The sequence below is a fragment of the Carcharodon carcharias genome, chromosome 3, assembly GCF_017639515.1.
Source record: "Carcharodon carcharias isolate sCarCar2 chromosome 3, sCarCar2.pri, whole genome shotgun sequence".
NCBI lineage: Eukaryota > Metazoa > Chordata > Chondrichthyes > Lamniformes > Lamnidae > Carcharodon > Carcharodon carcharias.
This window is the reverse complement of record NC_054469.1, coordinates 182,649,990-182,669,244: the sequence shown is the minus strand read 5'-3', so window position 1 is coordinate 182,669,244 and position 19,255 is coordinate 182,649,990. Positions and strand designations below refer to the sequence as shown.

At 43.3% G+C, this 19,255-nt stretch overlaps 1 protein-coding gene across 4 annotated transcripts in view; it reads left to right on the top strand.

Moving 5' to 3' along the window:
* The window catches only part of LOC121276311 (GMP reductase 1), a 112,646-nt gene that overhangs the window by 16,224 nt on the left and 77,167 nt on the right, over positions 1–19,255 (top strand). For all 4 annotated transcript variants that reach the window (XM_041184578.1, XM_041184577.1, XM_041184579.1 and 1 more), the window contains exon 2: positions 5,795–5,914. In XM_041184578.1, the coding sequence (XP_041040512.1) occupies positions 5,795–5,914 (120 nt within the window). The remainder of the gene's footprint in view (positions 1–5,794; positions 5,915–19,255) is intronic.

The following is a 19,255-nucleotide window of genomic DNA, read 5'->3' as shown; positions in this document are numbered from 1 at the left end:
CATGGCCAGTGCTGTTTCTAGTGCCTTCTGAAAATCCAAATTTGTTTCAGACAGTAATTTCTTCTGAATCGTATCTTCAACAAACGATCTCTAAGCATGTTATTTATAGATGTACCAAACTCACAATATTCTGTTAACTGTTTCAGACTTGCCACATAATAAGCGACTGTCTCTCCTGGGGCTCTATTTCTTGAGTTAAATTTGAACTGTTGTACAGTTACTGAGGGCTTGGGCTGGTAATGACTCTTCACAAGGTTCACTAAGACATTCAAATCCAGGACACTGGATGGCGTCAAACTTTGAATCAGTCCATAGGTCTTACTGCCACACGTGGAAAATAGGATCGGTCGCCTCATCTCCTCCCCCACAATGTTGTTAGCTTTGAAAAAGAACCCGAGGCATTCAACATAATGAGACCAATCGTCCACAGTTGGGTCGAAAGAATCAACTCTTCCAAACTATGACATACTTCAAGGGGACTGCTTCAATGATTAGGACGGAAATTCTACTTACAATTACCGTGCGAGGTCTGGCCCAATTTCAGTTCACTTGATTTCCTTCCTTACTTTTTCTTGCTTTTTCCTCATCGCCAATTTGTTGAATCCTGGTCCCAGGTTTAGTTGGTCGTTGGATCCTGTTGCACACTTGTTTTGGGAAGATCGCGTTGTTACCATAGACAGAGTAGATCAGCAGACAGTTCTTATGTAGAACACTATTTATTTACAAAGGAACTCAGCAGTATATTTGTGTGCTTACAACTGAAACCCTGTCTCTACATTACAGACTCTAACTTGAGACTACTCCTGCTGACTACTGCGCTACTCTGCTAATGGATCCTAAGATCATGTGATCTTCCATTATAACATTCTTCTTAAAGGTATATTACACATCAGCTTACCACACATATTCTGAAATATATTCAGTGGCTTGGCCTCCACTGCCTTCTGTGGTAGAGAATTCCGCAGATTCACCACCCTCTGAGTGAAGATGTTTTCCTCATCTCAGTCCTAAATAGTTTATCTCATCCTGAGACTGTGACCTCTTGTTCTAGAAGTTCCCCCGCCCTCAGCCAGAGAAAACAACATCCCTGCATCCAGTCTGTCCATCCCTGTGAGAATTTTATACATTTCAATGAGACCCCCTCTCGTTTTTCTAAACTCCAGTAAATACAGGCCTAGTCGACCCAATCTCTCCTCATACGACAATCCTGCCATCCCAGCAATCAGCCTGGTGAACCTTCGCTGCACTCCCTCTATGCCAAGTATATCCTTAAGAAAGGAGACTAAAACTGCACACAATACTGCAGGTGTGGTCTCACCAAGGCCCCGTACAGCTGCAGTAAATACATCCTTGCTCCTGTATTCAATTTTTAAAAAATTCATTCACAGGATATGGGCTTCGCTGGCTTAACCAGCATTTATTGCCCATCCCTAGTTGCCTTTGAGAAGGTGGTAGTGAGCTGCTTTCTTGGACTGCTGCAGGCCATGTAGTGTAGGCACAACACAGTGCTGTTAGGGAAGGAGCTCCAGGATTTTGACCCAGCCACAGTGAAGGAATGGCAATATATTTCCAAGTCAGGATGATGACTGACTTGATGGGGAACTTGCAGGTGGTGGTGTTCCCATCTATCTGCTGCTCTTAGCCTTCTAGATGGTAGTGGTTGTGGGTTTTGAAGGTGCTGTCTAAGGAGCCTTGGTGAATTCCTGCAATGCATCTTGTAGATGGTACACACCACTACTACTGTGCGTCAGTGTTGGAGGGAGTGAATGTTTGTGGATGTGGTGTCAATCAAGCGGGCTGCATTGTCCTGGACAGTGTCATGCTTCTTGAGTGTTGTGGGAGCTGCACTCATCCAGGCAAGTGGGGAATATTCCATCACACTCCTGACTTATGCCTTGTAGATGGTGGACAGGCTTTAGGGAGTCTGAAGGTAAGTTACTCATCGCACGATTCCTAGCCTTTAACCTGCTCTTGTAGCCACAGTATGTATATGGTTAGTCCAGTTAAGTTTCTGATCAATAGTAACCCCCAAGATGTTGATAGTGGGGGATTCAGTGATGGTAATGCCATTGAACGTCAAGAGGTGATGGTTAGATTCTCTCGTGTGGGAGATGCTCATTGCCTGGCACTTGTATGGTACGAATGTTACTTGCCACTTGTCAGCCCAAGCCTGGATATTGTCCAGGTTTTGCAGCATTTGGACATGGACTGCTTCAGTGTCTGAGAAGTTGCGAATGGTGCTGAACATTGTGCAAACATCCCCATTTCTGACCTTATGATGGAAGGAAGGTCATTGATGAAGCAGCTGAAGTTGGTTGGGCCGAGGACACTACCCTGAGGAACTCCTGCATTGATGTCCTGGAGCTGAGGTGACTGACATCCAACAACCACAACCATCTTCCTTTGTGCTAGGTATGACTCCAACCAGTGGAGAGTTTTCCCCCGATCCCTGATTGACTCCAGTTTTGCTAGGGCTCCTTGATGCCACACTCTGTCAAATGCTGCCATGATGTCAAGGGCAGTCACTCTCACCTCATTTCAGGAGTTCAGCTCTTTTGTCCATGTTTGAACCAAGGCTGCAATGAGGTCAGGAGCTGAGTGGACCTGGTGGAACCCAAATTGGGCGTCAGTGAGAAGGTTATTGCTAAGCAAGTGCCTCTAGATAGCACTGTTGATGACCCCTTCCACCACTTTACTGATGATCGGGAGCAGACAGATGGGATGGTGATTGATGGGTTGGATTTTTCCTGGACAATTTTCTACATTGCCGGGTAGTTCCCAGTGTTGTAACTGTACTGGAACAGATTGGCTAGGGGAGCAACAAGTTCTGGAGCGCAAGTCTTCAGTGCTTTTGCCAGAATATTGTCAGAGCCCATAGCCTTTGCAGTATCCAGTGTCTTCCATTGATTCTTGATATCTCATGAAGTGAGTTGAATTCGCTAAAGACTGGCATCTCTTGAGGAGATGCTGGGGATCTCTTGAGGAGGCTGAGCTGGATCATCCACTTGGCACTTTTGACTGAAGATTGTAGCAAATGCTTCAACCTTATCTTTTGCACTGATGTGCTGGGCTCCCCCATCATTGAGAATGGGGATATTTGTGGAGCCTCCTCCTCCAGTGAGTTGTTTAATTGTCCACTACCATTCACGATCTCGATGTGGCAGGACTGCAGAGCTTAGATTGATCTGTTGGTTGTGAGATTGCTTAGCTCTGTCTATCACTTGCTGCTTATGTGGTTTTCTGTAGTCCTGTGTTACAGCTTCACCAGGTTGATACCTCATTTTTAGGTGTGCCTGGTGCTGCTCCTGGCATGCCCTCCTACACTCTTTATTGAACTAGGGTTGATCCCCTGGCTTGATGGTAATGGTAGAAAGGGGTGTATGCCAGGCCACGAGGTTACAGATTGTTTGAGTACAATTCTGCTGCTGATGGCGCACAGCGCCTCATGGATGCCCAGTCTTGGGTTGCTAGATCTGTTCAAAATCTATTCCATTTAGCACTCTGGTAGCGCCACACAACACGATGGAGCGTATCCTCAACGTGAAAGCGGGTCTTCATCTCTGCAACAATATAGGTGGTTACTCATACCAATACTATCAAGGACAGATGCATCTGCGGCAGGCAGGCTGGTGAGGATGAGGTCAAGTATGTTTTCCCTCTTGATGATTCCCTCGCCACCTACTGCAGATCCACTGAAGCAGCTGTGCCCTTTAGGGCTTGGCCAGCTTGGTCAGTAGTGGTGCTATCAAGCCACTCTTGATGATGGACATTGAAGTCCCCCACCAAGAGGATATTCTGTGCCCTTTCCACCCTCAGTGCTTTCTTGAAGTGGGTTTCAGCATGGAGGAGTACTTGAAGAAGAGTCATATGGACTGGAAACATTATCTCTGTCTCTCTCTTTCTCTCTCCACAGATGCTGACAGACCTGCTGAGTTTTTCCAACATTTTTTGTTCTTGTGGAGGAGTGTTTATTCATCAGTTTAGGGAGGGCGGTACATGGTAATCAGCAGGAAGTTTCCTTGCCCATGTTTGACCTGATGCCATGAGACATCATGGTGTCTGGATTCGATGTTGAGGACTCCCAGGGCAACTCCCTCCTGACTGTATATCACTGTGCCGCCACCTCTGCTGGGTCTGTCCTGCCAGTGGGACAGGACGTACCCACGGATGGTGATGGTGGTGTCTGGGGAATTATCTTTAAGATATGATTCCGTGAGGATGACTATGTCAGGCTGTTGCTTGGCTTTTCTGAGAGCTGTGCAACTTTGGAACTCTCTGCCTCAGAAGGCAGATTTCATTGAATATTTTTAAGATGAAGTTGGACAGATTCTTGTTAAGCAAAGGAATCAAAGGATTAGATGGGAATGTGGAATTGGCAGCTCTCCCAATTTTGGCACTAGCCCCCAGATGTTATTAAGGAGGTCATTGCAGGGTCGACAGGGCTGAGATTGCCATTATCGTTTCTGGTGCCTAGGTTGATGCCGGGTGGTCCGTCTGTCCATTCCTTTTTTGAGACTTTGTGGTGGTTTGATACAACTGAGTGGCTTGCTCGGCCATTTCAGAGTGCATTTAAGAATCAACCACATTGCTTGATTGAATTATGTAAGGTCCTGAATGGTCTTGACAAGGTGGACGTGGAAAGGGTGTTTCCTCTTGTGGGTAAGTCCAGAACAAGGGGGTAGTGTTTTAAAATTAGTGGTCATCCTGTTTAGGACGAGATGAGGAGAAATTTTTTCTGAGGGCTGTGCAACTTTGGAACTCTCTGCCTCAGAAGGCAGGTTTCATTGAATATTTTTAAGATGGAGTTAGACAGATTCTTGTTAAGCAAGGGAATCAAAGGATTAGATGGGAATGTGGAATTCGAAAGACAAACAGATCAGCCAAGAACTTACTGAATGGCGTTGCAGGCTCAAGGGGCCGAATGGCCTACTCCTGCTCCTAACTTGTATGTTCGTAAAAATTCTGATGATATTCGTAATTGTACTTCCACCTGAGGTTATGAATGTTTATTTATCCTTGGCATGTGGGTATTGCTCACAAGTCTGGCTTTTATTGCCCTTCTCTAGTTCTTTAGTTTCTCTTGCCTTGAACTGCTTCAGTTTGTGTGGTGAAGATACTCCCACAGTGCTGTTAGGGAGAGAGTTCCAGGATCTTGACCCAGTGATAATGAAAGAATGGCAATATATGCCCTAGTCAGGATAGTGTGTTTTTTTTGTGTGTGGGGGCAGGGAACTTAGAGGTAATGGTGTTCTTATGTGTCCAAGTCCTTCTATTTGGTGAAGGTCACACGTTTGGGAAGTGCTCTCAAAGAAGGAATTCCAGCTTTGGCCAAGTTATCAATGGGAGGGAGAAGGCAAAATATAGCGACAGAAAATTTATTCACATCATCCTCGATGGTGGATAAACTGGATAATCATTACAAATGTCAACAATTGTAACTATTCAGCTCCTTTGACCAACAGATTTAGGGAGCTAGCTTGGGGTGAAAGAAGGAAATGAGAGGAAATTATACATATTAGGAAAAGGACAAAAAGCATTAATAAGTGAGTGTGAACAGGCTTTTGTGAGGACTTCAGGAACAATTAAAAAGACGAGTTTAAATGAGTGGAATGGTGTGACTGTTTCATGGTATGAAAGCGAAATACTGCAACTGCTGGGGTCTGAGGAAGAGTCATACGGACTTGAAACGTTAACTCTGTTTGTCTCTCCGCAGATGCTGCCAGACCTGCTGAGTTTTTTGAACATTTTCTGTTTTTATTATGACTATTTCATGGTGTCTTTTACACCTCTCTAGGTGGATCTCAAAAGAACCTTTACGTTCCGGAACTCTAAACAGACTTACACTGGAATCCCACTTATAGCAGCCAACATGGATACTGTTGGTACGTTTGAAATGGCTGAAGTTTTGAGTAAGGTGGGTAACTTTTTGTTTTGGGATAAATTTTTATGAATGAGCATGTGTTTAACCATTGGCTGTGTAACTATGCACGCAGACAATTTGACAGTGAGTCAGACTGAGCTGTGCTGTCTTGAAAACTTTCATATCTGGAGATAGTTAAATAATCCTTTCGGTGATGAATTATGTCCCCGTGACTTAGAATAAAGCAGCACCTATTATTCCACTTGTGACCTTTACAGTTTACTCAGGAAGGCCTTTAATTATTCTTTCCTCGGTTGCAGAAGGACAGTCTGTTTACTTACTGCAGTGTTCCAATGCACTGCACCACCCAACTCTCCATTAGTTGAAAATAAAAACAGAAATACCTGGAAAAACTCAGCAGGTCTGGCAGCATCGGCGGAGAAGAGCCAATGAGTCTTCATGACCCTTCAACAAAACTAAGTAGAAATAGGAAAGGGGTGAAATATAAGCTGGTTTAAGGGTGGGGGGGCGGTGGCTGTTGGGACAAGCAAGCAGTGATAGGAGGAGATAACCAAAAGATGTCAGACAAAAGAACAAAGAGTTGTTGAAGGTGGTGGTATTATCTAAAAGAATGTGCTGATTAAGAGTGGAGAGCAGGACAAGCAAGGTAGCTCTAGTGGGGGTGGGGTGAAATAAGCGATGGGTGGAATACATTTAAAAATAATGGAAATAGGTGGGAAAAGAAAAATCTATATAAATTATTGGAAAAAACAAAAGGGAGGGGGAAGAAACGGAAAGGGGGTGGGGATGGAGGAGAGAGTTCAAGATCTAAAGTTGTTGAACTCAACAATTGAGTTGTTTGTCCTGCTCTCCACTCTTAATTAGCACATTCTTTTTAGATAATATCACCATCTTCAACATCTCTGTTCTTTTGTCTGTGACATCTTTTGGTTATCTCCTCCTATCACTGCTTGCTTGTCCCAACAACCTCCCACCACCACCACCACCCCCCATCCCCCCACCCCCCACCCCTAAACCAGCTTTTATTTCACCTCTTTCCTTTTTTTACTTAGTTCTGTTGAAGGGTCATGAGGACTTGAAACGTCAACTTTGCTCTTCTCCGCCGATGCTGCCAGACCTGCTGAGTTTTTCCAGGTATTTCTGTTTTTGTTTTGGATTTCCAGCAACCGCAGTTTTTTTGTTTATCTCCATTAGTTGAGTTGAATTTGAATTGTTTACATTTATAGGAGAAGCCATTAAGTAAGATTTACCATAGCTTTGTTGCTGTGTAGGAGTTATTGTGTCCATCTGAATGAAGGTAGATCAATCTTACATGGTTACTGGTGTTAGCTGGTATGAGGGAGTGCTGTTAGAGAAGGAAACAGAAGCCACTTCCCCAATGCCACCAATTTGAGTCTAATTCCTACAACAGTATTCTTTTAAATCATAAGAAAAACACAAATCTGGATCAAATTTGTGGTATTCACAAGTGTGTGCAAAGCAGGTTTGTAATTGGTAAACACACAAACTGTTTAGTACAGGTCGGGTAGGCTTTCAGTGCATCTTTTAAGAAAAATGTTTCCAAAACCTGAACGCAAAATGGGGAAGAGAAAAATAAACACTGCTGTTAAGCAGAGCATTCAACTCTCAGCTGTTGCTGGTTCAAGGGCAGGTCATTTGTACGTTTAGGACACACACACACAGGGTATTATTAGGCAGTGCTGAAAGGTGGAGTTGCTGAATATGGCAGAGAGTGCAAAACTGAGTAAGTGATTATCTCTGCAGACACAAGCAATTTACTCAGTGGCAGTGAGGTCATTGACATTAAAATAAGCTTGAAAAGAAGTGGCTATAGAGATGGTAATGCATTGGTTCTGATCGTCTAGATTTTCCTAGGTTCCAGAATGGTCCTCATGGAAACGAAGGTAGCAAATGTGACCTCATCTTTCAAGAAAGGAGAAAGAGAAAACAAAGGCAAGTTATCCTGCAGGGAAAAGCTAAAATCTAATATTAGGGGTGAGAAAACAGGGCACTTAGAAAGTCATAATATGGTTGGACAGAATCAAGATGGATTTTATGAAAGTGAAATTGCATTTGACAAATCTGCTCAAGTTCTTTGAAGGTGTAACTAACTGGGTGCATAAGGTGGAATTAGTGAATGTGTTTGGAGTATTTGGATTTTCAAAAAGCATTCCATAAGGTTCTAAACAAGAGGTTATTACATAAAATTAGGGCTTGTGAGATTGGGGCAATACATTAGTATGAACTGTGTTTGGTTAATGGACATAAAATTGTAGGACTAAGCAGGTTCTTTTCTTATTGGCAAGCTGTAACTATTGGGATACCACAAGGATCAGTGTCTGGGCCTCTGTTATTTACAATCTATACTAGCGATTTAGATGAGAGGACCAAAAGTAATGTATCCAAGTTTGCAGATGGTAGAAAGTTAGGTGGAAAATTAGCTGTGAGGAAATTGCAAAGAGGTTGCAAAAGGATGTAGACAGATTAAGTATGATTGCGCAAGAATGTTGCAGATGGGATATAATGTGGAAAAGTGTGACATTATCCACTTTAGTAGGAAAAGGAAAGCCAGGATTTCATTTTAAACGATGAGAGACTGGAAAATGTTGGCATTTAAAGGGACCTGGATGCATTGTAAATGAATCACAGAAAGTTAATGTACAATTAGAAAGCAATTAGGAAAGCAAATGGTATGTTAGCCTTTATTACAAAGGGATAAGAGTAATTATGTAGAGCCTTGGTGAAACTAAGAAAGGATATACTTATTTTAGAGGGAGTGCAACCTAGGTTTAGAACAAAGAACAAAGAAAAGTACAGCACAGGAACAGGCCTTTCAGCCCTCCAAGCCTGCGCCGATCATATTGACTGTCAAACTAAAACATTTTGCACTTCTGGGGTCCGTATCCCTCTATTCCCAACCTATTCACATATTTGTCAAGCTGCCTCTTAAACACCACTATTGTACCTGCTTCCACCACCTCCTCTGGCAGCAAATTCCAGACACTCACTACCCTCTGTGTAAAAAAAAACTTGCCCTGCACATCTCCTCTATAGTTTTCTCCTCTCACCTTAAATCCATGTCCCTTAGTAATTGACTCTTCCACCCTGGGAGAAAGCTTCTGACTATCTACTCTGTCCATACCACTCATAATTTTGTAAACTTCTATCAAGTCGTCCCTCAATCTCCGTCACTCTAATGAGAACAATCCGAGTTTCTCCAACCTCTCCTCCAGACCAGGCAGCATCCTGATAAACCTCCTCTGCACCCTCTCCAATGCTTCCATATCCTTCTGGTAATGTGGCGACCAGAATTGCATGCAATATTCCAAGTGTGGCCTAACCAAGGTTCCATACAGCTGCAGCATGACTTCCCAGCTTTTATACTCAATACCCCTGCCAATGAAGGCAAGCATGCCATATGACTTCCTGACTACCTTATCCACCAGCATTGCCACTTTCAGTGACCTGTGGACCTGTACACCCAGATCTCTCTGCCCATCGATGCACTTAAGGGTTCTACCAGTTACTGTATAATTCCTACCAGCATTAGACCTTCCAAAATTCATTACCTCGTGTTTGTCCGGATTAAATTTCATCTGCCATTTCTCTGCCCAAGTCTCCAACCGATCTATATCCCGTTGTATCCTTTGACAATCCTCTTCACTATCTGCAACCCCTCCAACCTTAGTGTTGTCTGCAAACTTACTAATTAGCCCAGTTACATTTTCCTCCAAATCGTTTACGTATGCTACAAACAGCAAAGGTCCCAGCACTGATCCCTGCAGAACACCACTAGTCACAGCTCTCCATTCAGAAAAGCATCTTTCTACTGCTACCCTCCGTCTTCTATGATCAAGCCAATTCTGTATCCATCTTGCCAGCTCACCTCTGATCCCATGTGACTTTACCTTCTGTACCAGTCTGCCATGAGGGACCTTGTCAAAGGTCTTACTGAAATTCATGCAGATAACATCCACTGCCTTTCCATCATCGATCATCTTTGTCACTTCCTCGAAAAACTCGATGAAGTTAGTGAGACACGACCTCCCCTTCACAAAACCATGCTGCCTCTCACTAATACGCTCATTTGCTTCCAAATGGTACTAAATCCTGTCACGAAGAATCTTCTCCAATAATTTCCCTACCACTGACGTAAGGCTCACCGGCCTGTAATTTCATGGATTATTCCTGCTACCCTTCTTAAACAATGGAACAATATTGGCCATTTTCCAGTCTCCTCTGGGACCTCACCCGTGGCCAGTGAGGATACAAAGATTTTTGTCAAGGCCCCAGCAATCTCCTCCCTTGCCTCTCTCAGTACTCTGGGGTAGATCCCATCTGGCCCTGGGGACTTATCCACTTTAATATTCTTCAAGACGCCTAACACCTCTTTTTTGATCTCAACATGATCCAGGCTATCTACACACTCTTCCCTAGACAAATCGACTGCTAAGTCCTTCTCTTTGGTGAATACTGATGAGAAGTACTCATTTATTATCTCTCCCATTTCTTCTGGCTCCACACGCAGATTCCCACCTCTGTCCCTCAGTGGGCCTACCCTTTCCCTGGCTACCTTCTTGCTTTTACATAAAAGGCCTTGGGATTTTCCTTAATCCTGGTTGCCAATGACTTTTCATGACCCCTTTTAGCCCTCCTGACTCCTTGCTTAAGTTTCTTCCTACTTTCTTTATATTCTCCAGGGCTTCCTCTGTTCCCAGCCTTCTAGCCCTTACGATTGCTTCCCTTTTCTTTTTGACTAATGTCACAATATCCTTCGTTATCCAAGGTTCCTGAAACTTGCCTTACTTATTCTTCATCCTAGCAGGAACATGCTGGTCCTGAATTCTTATCAACTGACGTTTGAAAGCCCCCCACATGTCAGTTGTTGATTTGCCCTCAAACATCCGCCTCCAGTCTAGATTCCTCAGTTCCTGCCTAATATTAGCCTTCCCCCAATTAAGCACCTTAACCCGAGGACTCCTGTTATCCTTATCCACCAGTACCTTGAAACTTACTGAGTTATGGTCACTTTTCCCGAAATTCTCCCCTACTGAAACTTCAACCACCTAGCTGGGTTCATTCCCTAATACCATGTCCAGTATTGCCCCTTCCCTAGTTGGACTAGCTACATATTGTCTCAGGAAGCCCTCCTGGATGCACCTTACAAATTCTGCATCATCCAAACCTCTAGCACTATATTAATTCCTGGGATGAGGAGTTTGTCCTATGAGGAGAGCTTGAGTAGACTTGCCTATTTTATCTGGAGTTCAGAAGAACGACAGATGATCTAATTGAAACGTATCAGAGTTCAAAATCATTTTTTTCCCTAAGGCCTCCATTTGCGTTTCTCTTAAAGACTACTTTTTGATTTTTGGGGCCTCCACTTTAAACACCCTGGGGTTACCATTGACCAGAAGCTGAACTGAACCAGCTATATAAGTACTGTGGCCACAACAGCATGTCAGAGGCTGAGAATTCTGTGGAGAGCATTTATCTCTTAACTCCCCAAAGCTGGTCTACCAACCAAAAGGCACAAGTTAGGAGTGATGGAATACTCTCCAGTTCCCTAAATGAGTTTGGCTCCAACAACATTTAAGAAGTGCGCCATCCAGGACAAACTGGCCGCTCGATCAACACCCCATTCACCACCTTAAACATTCACTTTCCCCACCAGTGGCGCACAATGGGAGCAGTGTGAACCAAGAGCAAAAATATGTTTTTTCAAGGGATCCATGAGTTTCTCTAGAGGGTTACTTTTTGGTTTTGGAGGGCTACTTTTTCATTTTCACCAACTCCTTTATTAGGCGAGGCAGTCATGTAGTAAAGTTACCATCCGTATTTCTGTTGAAAATTTTTCAGGGTTTCGTTCTTTAGATAGATAGCACAAAAACCAAACAGACTCTATAATTATATGACAGCTCAATGAACTCAGCCAATCTCCAGCCAAAGATTGATCAGACCAAAATACTATGCTAACTTTGTGTCGATGCTAGATTAAAAAGTTATTTTGAAAAGTGGCGCCTTTATTTGGCAACACAGTTCATGTGGTTTGTGTAATAGTGATTCAAACAAAACCAGAACAGAGAAAATAAATGGAAAGTGGTAACAGCAGTTTTAATTGAAATAAAAGTTTCCATTATAACCATAAGTAGCAAATATTTATCTATAATGATATATATATTAAAATCTCTACTCCTCCTGAAAAAGTCAAGTTGTACACAACAAATGTGCAAAGTGCAAACAGTTTGTAAAATAAACAAATAAACATGGTTTTCTGACATTTTTGTGTCTATCACTTTCTCAGTGTCTGTCATTTCATTTCTTCTTGTTCCTCAACTTAAATGCTTTTTCAAAATTATGTTCTTTGACTTCTTCACCTTCTTACCCAACTGCAGGATGTGCAACCTGAGAGGTTGATGTTTCTTCAGGCGAGGTAGCTGATGATTGCTGACACATACTGTAGGGTTGAACATCTGTGGTCTTCTCACTTGTTTACCTGCTTTGTACCACCTGGTTAAAGTTGATTGAACACCGAAGTCATCCTCAGAGGCTCTTCAGGGAGATCATCATGAGCTTGTCAATGGTTTGAGTCTCGAGATTGACTCATCAGTCACTCTTGATTCTGTTCATAAGGGAGAATCCCCTCTCCACTTTGGCTGAGACCAATGGTATTACTTGTATGATCGCTTTTGGACTATCTTTCTTAGTCAGACCCAATTGGCCCTAGCTCCATCAACCTTGCATTCAGAGATGTAAAGATATCTTTGAAGTGCTCCAGCAGTATTTTCACATCAGCATCTCCATAGTCTTGCAGCTCCTGTGGCCAGTTTCTTGGATCAGTTTTGTCACAGCTCCAAGGGTCTTGTTGGTTGACAATGAGTCAAATCGCTCTTTTAGGCAGTGAACAATGGCACAATATGGTTTTTGTGAGATTGGGAGACGCCAGCTTCATCTTCTGTATTCTCTTTCGATTCAATATATCTGTAGGTCCCCTCAAGGCACCCTTCTTTGGATCACAGCTTGGGCCCATCATATTCTTTTGTAACATAGAAAATAGAGGCAGGAGTAGGTAATTCGGCCTTTCGATGATCATGTCTGATCCTCTATCTCAATGCCATACTCCCACTCTTTCCCCATACCTCTTGATGCCTTTGGAGTCTAGAAATCTATCTATTTCCTTCTTAAATATATTCAGTGACTTGGCCTCCATAGCCTTCTGTGGTAGAGAATTTCACAGGTTGACCATCCTCTGATTGAAGAGGTTTCTCTTCATCTCAGTCCTAAATGGCCTACCCAATATCCTGAGACCATGACTCCATGTTCTATATCCCCCATCCAGAGGAAACATCACACCTGCATCCAGTCTGTCCATCTCTGTCAGAATTTTATACCTATTATTGAGATCCCCTCTAATCATTCTAAACTCCAGTCAATACAGGCCTGGTCAGCCCAATCTCTCCTCATACGACAATCCTGCCATCCCAGGAATCAGTCTGGTGAACCTTTGCTGCACTCTCTCTGTGGCAAGTATATCCTTTCTTAAATAAGGAGAGCGAAACTGCACACACTACTCCAGGCGTGGTCTCACCAAGGCCCTGTACAGCTGCAGTAAGACATCCTTGCTCCTGTACTCAAGTCCCCTCGCTATGATTTGCATTCTTAACTGCTTGCTGCACATGCATGCCACTCAAAATATCTTGGACCTTGATAACACTGACAACTACCTCAGATATGCTTACGTCATCTCTCTGGAAGAAAAGAGAGAGGTGCGTTAGCTCCTGTAAAACATCCATATACAGTGCCATAGGAGAAGGAACTTATAGGAGATGAGCTTCTTTACCATTCCCCTTATGTTAGAAGCATCTTTTTTCTTGACTGCAGCCCGCTCCTCACTTATTTTTTTTATTCGTTCGTGGAATGTGGGCTTCTCTGGCTAGGCCAAAATTTGTTGTCCATCCCTTATTGCTCTTGAGAAGGTGGTGGTGAGCTGTTTTCTTGAACTACTGCAGTCCATGTGGTGTAGGTATACCCACAGTGCTGTTAGGGAGAGAGTTCCAGGATTTTGACCCAGTGACAGTGAAGGAATGGCTATATATTTCTAAGTCAGGATGGTGAGTGACTTAGAGGGGACCTTCCAGGTGGTGGTGTAATGTGGTTTAGATGGGCAACAACAGTAGGGTAGTTCCTCTCCAATGCCAGACTCCTATGATCAAGCCAATGAGTGTCATCTACCTGTGTTGGTCTGAGGATGATTTCCTCTAGCAAGTCAATTATTTCACTAAGCTCTCGAAGATGCTTGGATGTCTTCCTCTAGAATTATGTCTATAAGGATAAGAAGCCATCGATCTCTCTGGTGAAATAGCTTTCTCTATGCATCTTTAGTGATAAATTCTAACCTATGTGCCACTCGGTCATCCCAGTTAGCCATAGCATTTCGGCAGCCAGCTTTGCGAAGATATGAGTTCTCTAGCCAAGTTGACTCTGGTCCCGTCTGCACCAAAGCCTTTCAGGTTCCTATTCCATTCTGGGATGCCCTTCATGGACATTAAGTTAATGCTGTGAAGGATCCCAATGCTTTTGCGCACTGACCCTCATTTGTGGAAAATCATTGTCTAGGCACTTGATGTACACCAACCCTTTTCCTTGCTACTCCTGCCAATGCTGCCATCCGTCAGAATGCTTATATAGATTGCACTTGAGGTTGCAGCCCTGACTAATATCTTCAGCCAAGAAGTGAATGAAGGAACGCACTTGTGTTGGATTCTCACATGTGTTTCCAAGATCCATGCCATATCATTTCTCAAGCTGTACAAGAGATGGAAAGTAGGTAAATGGGAGCTCATGCTTCACCAGATGGTAAACTATGTCAAACAGCTTTACCATCTTGCCATGTATTTGTGCAGTAATTTTCACAACCCCCTGAACTATTGGCTCCTTTTGAATGGTTTGATTTATCCATGCATCATTAGTTACCTCGTGACTACCTAGTGTCCGAGGCCCAACCATCTTCAGCTGCTTTATCAACGGCCTTCCCTCCATCATAAGGTCAGAAGTGGGGATGCTAGCTGATGATTGCACAATGTTCAGCACCATTCACGACCCCTCAGATACTGAAGCAGTCCATGTCCAAATGCAGCAAGACCTGGACAATATCCAGGCTTGGGCTGACAAGTGGCAAGAAACATTTACACCACACAAGTGCCAGGTAATGACCATTTCAAACAACATAGAATCTGATCATTGCCCCTTGACATTCAATGGCATTACCATTGCTGAATCCTGCACTATCAACATCCTTAGGGTTACCATTGACCAGAAACTGAACTGGACTAGTCATATAAATACTGTGGCTACAAGAGCAGGTCAGAGGCTAGGAATCCCACAGCAAGTAACTCATCTCCAGATTCCTCAAAGCTTGTCCACCATCTACAAGGCACAGGTAAGGAATGTGATGGAATACTTTCCACTTGCCTAGATGGATGCAGCTCCCACAACACTGAAGAAGCTTGACACCATCCAGGACAAAGCAGCTGGCTTGATGGGCACCATATTCACAAACATTCACTCCCTCCACCACCAATGCACAATGGCAGCAGTGTGTACCATGATGTAGGAACTCACCAAGACAGCATCTTCCAAACCCACAACCACTACCATCCAGATGGACATGAGCAGCAGACACATGGGAACACCAGCACCTGGAAATTCCCCTCCAAGCCACTCACCATCCTGATTTGGAAATATATCTAACAGCACTGTGGGTGTACCTACACCACATGGACTGCAGCGGTTCAAGAAGGCAGCTCATCACCAGTTTCTCAAAGGCAATTAGGAATGGGCAATAAATGCTGGTCCAGCCAGAGAAGCCCACATCACGTAAATGATTTTTAAAAAAGCTCAGGCTCTGGCTGTGTCGCAGTGCTGATAATTTCTTTATGTTGGTTTCTTTATGTGCCAGAGATGAAAGGGTCAGAACTGACTGCTCCCTGGGTGTTCTTTGAGCTGGTGCATGCTGGTGCACCACAGCAGACCTTGCAGAGTATTTACAGCCTTCTGTTGGAGTTCGTTGCATTCCAATCCAGGCCAGCTTCCAGGCATTTACGTTGCTTTCTTTGGAAATAGGTTTCTTCTTCTTGGTACTAGAGATGGTAGATGTAACTCTCTTCATTTCACAAGATGAGCTTGAAGGTGCTTTTGAAGTTTTCGCAGTGCCGGTGGGTTGTTTGGGTTCTCAGGAAGTGCTCTATACTGATTCCAGCGTGCTGTAATTTAAAGTTACCATTAGCTTTCCCTTTGTTTACCTTCTATTACTGTCATGACTATGGTGGACCAATGCACTTGTATAAAACCATCAAAGCGACTTCAGCATTTCAATATTTCATGCAGTTGATGTAATTCACGATAAGTCCGTACTAACAACGAAACCTGTCCATGCTGGATTATCTACATCATGCTTCAGTAAAAGGAGGCAAGGTGTCACTATCCATGAGCTAAGCTGCCTACCCTGGCATCTGAAAAGTCTTTGCTCATCACCTAAATAAAATTCCCAATTTGCAAAAATAAACAAAGATCAGATTCATCTGCAATTATTGCAATGAAACAGAAATCAGACCAGCATAAGTACTTTAGCTAAGTTAGTAAACGTTTTTTTTTTACTGAAAGACCACATGAATCTGCATGGTTCTCTTTTTTTCCCATTTCCCATTGTCTCCTAGTCCCCACCATGAAATTAAATGTGACAGACCTTCTCTCCTCTGGCTTATGCTCCTGTTCTTGGTACATGGGGGTCATTTGGGCCTGCTCCTGACTTATTTTCTGGGTTTCTAGCCACCTCGATCCTTTCTCTTTTCTTCTTCTCTTGGGCTTCGTCCAGGTCCCAGAGGATCTCGAAAGTTCAACTGGAACTGGTGGTCCCGGTCATGGAGAATGTGGAATGTTTAAGTGAAGCAGGTTGTTGTCTAGGATAATTGCTGCAGCTACTCCATTGACAGGTTCCCTACCTCCCAGGCTTCTCTGCTCCTCCACACATAGCTTCTGTTTCCAGAGAAGCAGCTTGAGTGGGAGGGAGGAAGCCTGTCATTGGATAGCTGGAGCAGCTGCATTAGAGACAAAGCTAGTGATTGGAGCAGCAGCTCCTCAGATTCTGTGTCCAACGATTGCTCGCTGCTGCTCCTCCATTTAAGCTGAACGTTGTTTTCCCACTCTCTGCGCCTTCAGTTTATGCCATAGGAGCCATAATGCATGGACGGTTGGGATGGGGGCAACAAATTCAAGAAAGTTAGACCCATCTTTACGTTTTTGCGGGTTACCTGTGGTGTTTCAGGAGTAGATTTGCCCACTGGCCCCATTTATTTTGAACTTTGAAGCATATAAAATTCTTCATTGACTTAACAGATGAGAAGCTGGGAGGTTTTTCACCTGGCTGTGGAAACTAGAAATAAGGGTCGCAATCTCAGAAATAAGGACTTGAAAACAAATTTCTTCTCTCAAAGATTGTGAATCTTTGGAATTCTCTACTGCAGAAATTTGTGGATGCTCAGTTTTTGAATAGATTCAAGATAAAGATCGATAGACTTTTGGGTACTAAGGGAATCACAAATACAGGTAGAGTGCAGGAAGTTGGTGTTAAAGTAGAAAACAACTATGATCTTATTAAACGGTGGGGCAGGCTCAAAGGATCTATGGAATACTGCTGCTCCTATTTCTTATGCTCCTTTGTCTAAAAAAAGTACAATCGATGCTGTAGAAAATCTCACTTCAAGTTGTCAGGCATTGAAAAATATAGTCAATATCTTAAATGTAATTGGAAGCAATGCATACTTCACTGTGGTCATAAACACCTGGAGTAAAGCCAGAGCCCAAATTAGTTTCCTTGGGCAGCGACTCTGGATTAAAGCTTCATTCATACTACAGCTGCACTGTTAAAAGATTGATAACTGTGTGGGGCTAACTAACATCCATGCCCAAATTCCTGGTATGTGCACCCATGAATTTCCGCCAGAGCTGAGCAGACACAAAATCTTTGCACCTTGATCCAGCCATGAGTGCAAGAACTGATGCCAGAGAGGTGAGAGCAGCTGCCCTCAATTTAATATAGAGCTGAAGAGATAATGCAAGAACTTTATAAATCATTGGTCAGGCTTTAGCCAGCGTATTGTGGACAATTCTGGCACCAAACTTCTGGAAAGATGTAATGATCTTAGATAGAATGCAGGGGAAGTTTACCAGGGTTTAAATAGGGATGAGGGATTTTTGTTATGAGGAAAGGTTTGAAAGGTTAGGACTGTTGTCCTTGGAACATAGGTTAAGAGATAACCTAACAGTGGTTTTCAAAATGATGAGATTATGTTGGTAGAAAAAAAAAATCCCTGTGATGAGTGGGTCAATAACTAGAAGACAGATTTAAAATCATTGGCAAAAGATCTAGACTGAAGAGGAGGAGAGTTGTTGGGATCTGAATGTTCTATCTCAAAAGATGGTGGAAGTTGTTTCCATAAATAAGTTTAAAAGTGAGTTGGACAGGTACTTGAGGATGTGATACTTACAGGGTTACGATCAAAAAGCAGGAATGTGACACTAAGCATGACTTCCCCTTCAAAGAGCCAGCATAGGGATGATGGGCTGAATGACCTCCTGTGCTGTGAGTTTCTACGATTCAAATATCAGGGCGCTATTTGCCAATGTAATGGCTTCATGGCCATGGAGCCCTAGTAAAGCTAAGGCTGGGGGGAGCGGGAGGGAAGCAAGGGAACTTTCCAATTGCTGAGTCCATACCTGGCACAAAGGAATTTGGTGGTGGCTGTCAGAGGTCAATAATTATAACCTCATCACATCTATGTAAATGTTCCCCTGGGGAACATTCTCATCCAAGCTGCCATCATCATCTTTATTAATATCGTATGCACTGCCACAAGAGCAGGGTGTTTGTTGATGATTCCACAGTGTAGAGCTCAATTTGCAACTCATCCAATAATGAAACAACTCAAAACAAAAACAGAATTACCTGGAAAAACTCAGCAGGTCTGGCAGCATCGGCGGAGAAGAAAAGAGTTGACGTTTCGAGTCCTCATGACCCTTCGACAGAACTCATATGAAACAACTCATACCAGACTACAACAGGACTTGGACAATATCTAAGCTTGAGCTGAAAAATAGCAGATTACAAACATACCACATGAATGCCAGCTAATTTACAAGGATGATATCAGAAATACCTGGGTATGCATATCAGGAAAAGATTGACAGACTGGGTGTTTTTTCTGTTGAAAAAAGACCAAGGGGTGACCTAATAGAAGTCTTTAAAATTATGCAAGGCTTTGATACAGTAGATACAGAGAGAATGTTTCCTCTTGTGGGTTAGAGCATAACTAGTGG